Here is a 7797-nt window from a genome sequence, read left to right as displayed (position 1 = left end):
CCTACCATGCATTTTCCTTTATATTCCCATATATAAACCCTCGTTATATACCATACTACTTCCTCCGTTTCTTTTTAGTTGACACGTTTCTTTAATCACGTTTGTCAATGCACAAATTCATCAACTATTAATATCTTTAATTACCACTAAGAAAAAATTATGAAAAGTTGATATTAATACATATATTGTGATAAATCTAACAATGCCTCACATGATTATATTTTTCATTATGTTTAAGCACAAAACACGGTCAAAGCGAGTGTGTGAATAGTGCTAAAGTCAAAACGTGTCAACTAAATAAAAATGGAGGTAGTATATAGTGTGATATATCTATTTATATATATATATATATATATATATATATATATATATATATATATATATATATATATTCAAAATCAACCAAATATCAATGTATTATTTGTCCTATATAAAATCTTAGGAGACTCCAATAAAACTTGAATCTAATATTTATTGAATAAGATATATTCATATGCGATTTGTAGATTCGTCTTGATTTTTAATTTTCAGATGTATAATTTTTACGTCTTTTTTTTTTTGGTGAAGATTTTTTACTTTTTTTATACAACACATAGTTTGAGATCTTTTAATTGCAATATTACGTTGAAAAGCATGCTAATATTCTATTTACATTAAAAAAAACTAATATTCAATAAAAATAATTTGAGTTTAGTAAAAATGAATTCAGTTAAATTGAAGTAGTTTCAATTCATTAAAAATAATTTTAGTTTGAAATCAGTAAGTACATATAACTCTCTTCGTGTCTAAATAAATGAAACGTTTTGACTTTCATGAAGTTTTAGAAATTGTTGAATTAAATAAAATAATAAGTAGTGGAGTATAAGGGCCTGTTCACTTTAGCTTAATTTCAGTTCAATTCAGTTCAGTTCAGTTCAGCTCCTAATCCCCTTCTCTAATAAAATATTCATTTCACCTCAATTCAGTTCAGTTCAGTTCAGTTTAGTTCAGTTTAGCTCCAATCAGTTTAGTTCGGTTCAGTTAAGCTCCAATCAGTTTAGTTCAGCTCCAATCAGTTCAGTTCAGCTGAATTCAGTAAATGTGAACATACCCTAGGTCGACAAGAGATAAAAGAGTAAGGAATTTTGTGGGGACTATTAGTTAGTAGAATGTTATTAAAAACTAGAGAGAATATTATTTAAAAAAAAAAAAAGAGAGAGAGACAAGATATTTAAAAAGAAAACATTTTATTTATTCAAACATAGTCAAAAAAGGAAAACGTTTATTTATTTAAACACTGGGGGAGTAATAGAGAATTAGTACAAAATTATTTAACTTTAGTAAAATTAAAATCAATTCAATAAGAAAACTAATTGCAATTAGTAGTAAAAAATAAGACGAAGAGAATAAGACGTAAAACTGTTATTAAGACACGAAAAGAGTGCTACAAGGTTTTTTTGTCTTTATAGAGCCACAAAAAATAAGGTGATGAAAATCGATCCCAAAATCTCATGAAACTAGAAGGAAAGTTGTAAGCACTTGAGCAACTCACTGTTAAAGAGTATTACAAGTTGGATCCAATGTGCCACAATCTCCGCACATATAAAAATATATAATTCCCTCAAAATTTCATTTCATTTCAATTCATAATTTGTAACAAAAGGTGCAGAAAGTATACTTAAAACTTTCACGAAATTTAGAGAGAGAAAAAGAAAGGGATAATCAGTATTATTATAACCAAACACACAAATAAAAATCGAAACAACTCCTCTTTCTTTCTCTCTCTTGCTTGTCATGTTCCCTGCTTAGAAGTGGGTAGCTCTGTAAATGTCTTGCATAACGTTTTTTTTCCTTCCTTTTTTCTCATCACATGAGTAATTGATCAAACTTTTTATAAAAAAGAAGTGGGTATTTATTTTTTTTGTGTGGTGTCAGAGCTTAAAGATTAAATCAAATTAAAAATAAAATTAGCTGTTACATTTTTATAGATAAATATATTTATTGAAGAAAAAATTGGGGGAAAATTAAATAAAGGGGTTTATTGAGTTAGTGATTGGTGAAGGAAATGAATGGTTTTTCACATCTTGAAGATGAGTGCTCTGAGTTCGTTGAAGTTGATCCAACTGGTAGATATGGCAGAGTAAGTAGAAATTTATTAATTTTTTTGATTTATGATTACCATTTTAGCTTGATTTTTCTGGGTTTTATTGCTAATTTTTTCAAAAAAATTGATTTTTTTTTCTTTGCTGCAGTATAATGAAATCCTTGGAAAAGGAGCTTCCAAGATAGTGTATGAAATCTGAACTTCTACCCTTTAATTTAAGATTTTTTTTTTTTTTTTTTTTTGATAATGAGTGGAACTGATTTCATTGATCTGTATCATTGAGATTATTATTTTGTTAATGGGAAATATTTTGGGGTGATTTTATGAGATGGGTATTTGCTAGATTTGTAAATTAATTGATTTTTTTTTGGGGTGATGTGTGTTGACAGATATAGAGCATTTGATGAATATGAAGGGATTGAAGTTGCTTGGAATCAAGTAAAACTTTATGATTTTCTTCAAAGTCCAGAAGATCTAGAAAGGCTATACTGTGAGATTCACCTACTAAAAACATTGAAACACAAGAATATAATGAAGTTCTACACTTCCTGGGTTGATACAGCTAAGAGGAATATCAACTTTGTTACTGAAATGTTCACTTCTGGCACTTTAAGACAGTAAGTCAACATTTCTCTAGGAAGTTTGTGTTAATATCCGAGATTGATCAATCTTATACACATGAACTAGCTGCAAATCCGCTTCCTGGATTAGCGAGTAATTTTCAATTAGCTGTATATACTACTATATATTGTTCGTCGTGTGTGTGACATTGATCAATCCCGGATATTAACATCTGCCAACTTTTCTTTTTCCTTGACCAATTGGATTTATTTTATAATGTTGTTGATACTTTTTTACTTATTATTTGCCAATCTTTAATTTGGTTAGGTATAGGCTAAAGCATAGGAGAGTAAACATCAGGGCAGTGAAGCACTGGTGTAGGCAGATCTTAAAAGGGTTACTTTATCTTCATAGCCATGACCCACCAGTGATTCACAGAGATCTTAAGTGTGATAATATATTTGTTAATGGTAATCAAGGAGAAGTTAAGATTGGTGACCTTGGTTTGGCAGCAATACTCAGGAAATCTCATGCTGCTCATTGTGTCGGTATGCTTCTTCAATCATCTTCTTAACTTAGCTTTATTTATGGGTTTTGTGTCTGCTCTTGGAAGGTTTACATTTGTATAGTGTAAAAGTTGCAGACCTGTGACCTCTTCAATGCCCCAATAGGCATACCGTGACACTAAGTTGTCATTGTTCTAATAATATAATTATGCATGTATGATGTCTGATTTGGTTATGTATATGGACTGCCTATACCCCACCAACGACTTAGGTGTTGGTAATAGGGGGCGATAATGAGCTGAGCTCGAGCGTGGGACTTTTTGACTCTGCTTGAAATAGTTCAAACTCGAGTTAGTCGAGCTTGGAGAATCTATTCTTTTGCTCTACTTGCCTAGGTTAAGCTTGTTCTGTGCTTGAGCAATAAGTTACAATGAGGCAACTTTAGCTTCAAGTTGCAATATTTTTGCTGCAACATTATTCTAATTTACAATCTTTGCTAGCATGTTCTGAAATCTATATCTTTCATTTATAAAAACTTTGTTATGTCAAGGTATAATAAGAATGCTAGAAAAAAGTTAAACTACTTCTGAGCTTACGGGTCATTGCTTAGAAAAAAGGTATAATAAGAATGTCAAGGTATAATAAGAATGCTAGAAAAAAGTTAAACTACTAATTTACAAGTTTTGACTGAGCTTTGACCACTTTGAATTGAAGTATACAAGCTCATTAACATCCCTAGTTGTTGTCATTTGGCTTGCTCTATATTTGGTGTGGTTTGCTGATGTAGTTCTTGTAAATAAATTAACTTTACTATTTTAAATGAGGTTTCGATGTCCTGTCATTCAGTTGTGACATTTAGCTGAATGTGATCTGGTAAGGTCATTATAAACTTACAAGGTTTATGGAGTTTAGAAGTTATTGATGTGATTAGGATTATGGGGAGTAGAAGATTTACTGGCATTGTTGGCAAATAGGTTTAGAAGCTTTATGATGAATGTGTGGAATTTTTTAATTTTCAGGAACACCAGAGTTTATGGCCCCGGAAGTCTATGAAGAAGAATACAATGAATTGGTTGATATTTATTCATTTGGGATGTGCATACTGGAAATGGTCACTTTTGAGTATCCATATAGTGAATGCTCTAATCCGGCTCAAATCTACAAAAAAGTTATATCTGTAAGAAATCTGTTCCTCTAACAAAAACCCACCATGGGATTTCTTGAGTACATTTCACTTTTTATCTGTACTGGAAGGGACACTTGCATATTCTTACCCATATTTCATACACTACTAATTTTTAGGGTAAGAAGCCTAATGCTTTGTACAAAGTGAAAGATCCAGAGGTGCGGCAATTCATTGATAAATGTCTGGCAACTGTCTCATCAAGGCTCTCTGCAAGAGAACTTTTGAATGACCCATTTCTCCAAATTGATGATTATGATGATGATTCTAGGCCAACTGAGTGCCAAAGTGAATTTGATGATCTTGGTTCTTTAATGAGACAGCCTTCTTTCCTTGAACATTACAACAGTGACAGCTCCTACCTTAATGGGTACTCCAATGGCATTGATTTGGAATCCTATGAGTGGGGGTATCATCCAAGTGAGATTGAAAGTTCTGGTATTGACTTATTTGAACACCATGAGGATGACCATTCTGCAGATGTTGACATCACTATTAAAGGAAAGAGAAGGGAAGATGGAAGCATCTTTTTACGACTTAGAATAGCTGATAAAGAAGGTCATCCTCTTGATATTCTCATTTATGTTTATACCATGTAAACCTTTTTTTTTTTTTTTTTTTGGTTCTTTTTTTTGTGCGTGCACGGATCTAAGCCTGTCAAATTATTTATTCGTGCAGGACGCATCAGGAATATTTACTTTCCTTTTGACATCGAATTGGATACAGCTTTAAGTGTTGCAACTGAAATGGTTGCTGAGCTTGAAATTACTGATCAAGATGTAACTAGCATTGCAGATATGATTGATGGGGAAATAGCCGCACTAGTACCTGGCTGGAAGAAAGGTCCAGGGTATGAAGAAACTCCCTGCTTTTCTGATATGAAATTGTGTGAAAATTGTGCTTCTACCCATACTTCGATAGGCTCCTTAATGGATTTTTTATCGAGCAATCCTGGAGCCTTCAATCCAGCATTTTTAGAATGCCCTAATGGTTGTGCTGCTGCTATACATGGAAGGTTTGAAGAGATCACATTTCAAGTTGATGGATCTGAGGATCATGGAGTGAAAGCTTCAAAACTATCCACTTCATGCCATACTAATGGTTGCGAAAGTGTGGAACTTAGCTCACCTGGCTCTGGAGGAATTCATTCCGATGAAGAGCATGAAACATCAGGTCACCCTGGTTTGCCTAAGGTTGAAAATAATGTAGAAAACCTGACCCATTATGAATCCAATGATGGTGAAAATGAAGTTCAGTGGGGGCTCAGATGGCTTAAAGCCAAATACCAAATAGAGTTGAGAGAAGTCAAAGACCAGAAGCTCGGGATTTCATCAAAACCGTCAACTCCACGTTCCTGTCATGGAGATCAAGATCAAGGAGATGACAGGTTCACACAATCTTTACACCTTAACCTGTTATTGGAACACGAAAGAAGGATCTTGCAATCAGAGTCTGACAGTCTTCAGCATTCATTAAACATCGAAGATTTACACAAGAGCTGCCCCAAACACGAAAGAAGTGTCTTGCAGTCAGAGTCTGAGAGGAGTGTTCAGCATTCATCAAATATCGAAGACTTGAAAAAGAGCTGCCCCATTTCAAGAATCCCAAGGATTCAGAAATGCGAGGCGATGGAAGGTTCTTATACTACACAGAATTTGGCTACTACAAAGAACTTTACTGGTTCACTCTTACCAAGTGCTCTTCACAGGACTACATCACTTCCTGTTGATGCTGTTTATATATAATAAAATCTGTGAGGTGTTTATATGATTCTTTTTTTTATCAACTTCGATACCAATTATAGAGCCTGTCCTGTATAAACCATATCAGTATCCCCATTTTTGTCAAGAAATTGGGAGGAGTTGTGGTAGCTATTTATGAGATATTTAGTCAAATTTTTTCGAGAGACTTGTAAAATCTCCCGGGTTAGCGATGTTTGGGTCCATTTGGCATCCATGTACATTACTCATTTACCTTAGATTAGGAAGGAAATGTGTTTATCTTACAATTAATTTTCTCATAATATAAATTATATTCCTTTTCGTCAAATTAATTATGATGACGAACTCAGTATAGCTAGACTATCAAAAGATCTAATATGATCTCTTATACTAAGTTCAATATAGAGAACAGAGCGAATTGAGTTTCGACTGTTTACCATATCGAGTGGTTAAAGTCAAGAACTTTGTTTCTAGGATTATATATATTCATATTCTTAAGCCAAGAACTTTGTTTCTAGGATTATATATATTCATATTAGAATATGTCTTGAATCTGTATGCATTGAAACTTAGGCGATACAATCCATTTTTCCTTAAAATCAAGAGACCTTCGACCTTCGTTCTTGCTTAACTTGTGAACTATTGAAACTCATTATAGCCCACTTGTGACTTTGTGAGTGTCCCATATTGGAGAAAGAGCAGAATTAATTCCACTTTATAAGATAAAGGTGTTACTCTACTATTGCCAATTAATTTTAGTATAGAAGTTCTCTCCTTGTTTGGGTTGTCCAGGCCTGTTTCGAAATTTAACATGGTATTAGAGCCACCTCGACAAGATGTCTCTCGTATGGATTCACGATAATTTATTAAAAACCTTTCTTGTTTCTGTCTTATGGATTCACGATAATTTATTAAAAAAGGAAAAAGTAAGAGAAGATTTTATAAGGATATTGAGGTGGATTCAATGTTCTGCACAATGTCCATTCCTAAAAGCAACCAAAGAAGAAAGCAAAATCTAAGGTGGACTTCATAAAGAGGGTTTGCATTAAAAGACAATAGGAGTGAGTGAGTGAGTAGTGATGGATGAAATTCAATTCAATTATTCTGGCTTTGTCAGTTTATATAAGCTGCCATACTAGAAGTCTAGAAAGAAACTCCAATTTTAAGGTTTTTAATATAACGCTTCCACCGTCCCAATATTATTACAACAATTGAACTATTGCACTATTTAATATTATTGTTTGACCATATAATATGATACGTTAAGTAAAATATAGTCACGTGAGATCTTATTAAATTCATCTCATAAATTGATTTTACAATATCAGCATTTTTTTAAAACTATTACTCTTATAAAATTATATATATTTAACGTATGAAATGTATTTTTAAGATGCGTAATTTCATCCTTATAGTAATATAATTGGAATGAAATAAGTATACTTTGTATTTTTTATTGTTAAAATGAATTCTTAAATTTTACTCCAATAATAGAAGAGCTTTGAAGAGGGACCCCACAATTTCATGCATGTAATCTACTACTTGCAGCATGGCTCTTACTCTATGGGCCCACTTAGATGTGGGTTTTATGTATTGGGACTAATTGAAGGTCCACATTATCATCATCCTTCACATGATCATGATTTTTAATTTGACTGCTCCTCCCATGAATCTATTTTTTTCAACATCATTGCAATAATTTAATTGAATTTATTGCTCTTACTTCAAATACTGCCTCCATCT

General features: G+C 32.7%; 1 protein-coding gene across 1 annotated transcript; it reads left to right on the top strand.

Annotated features, from left to right (window-relative positions):
• The first annotated feature begins 1626 nt into the window (after positions 1 to 1626).
• On the top strand, positions 1627 to 6241 carry LOC145574582 (putative serine/threonine-protein kinase WNK9). The gene is made up of 7 exons (XM_081632411.1): positions 1627 to 2119; positions 2232 to 2269; positions 2473 to 2700; positions 2972 to 3192; positions 4170 to 4327; positions 4453 to 4891; positions 5012 to 6241. Exons 1-7 carry the CDS (start codon positions 2045 to 2047, stop codon positions 6076 to 6078), a joined length of 2226 nt encoding a protein of 741 aa, XP_081488537.1. The 5' UTR covers positions 1627 to 2044; the 3' UTR covers positions 6079 to 6241.
• Positions 6242 to 7797: the final 1556 nt, after the last annotated feature.

This window comes from Chenopodium album, chromosome 13, assembly GCF_948465745.1.
Source record: "Chenopodium album chromosome 13, dcCheAlbu1.1, whole genome shotgun sequence".
Lineage (NCBI taxonomy): Eukaryota > Viridiplantae > Streptophyta > Magnoliopsida > Caryophyllales > Amaranthaceae > Chenopodium > Chenopodium album.
Note: the sequence above shows the minus strand (reverse complement) of the source record. Positions and strands in the feature narration are given on the sequence as shown.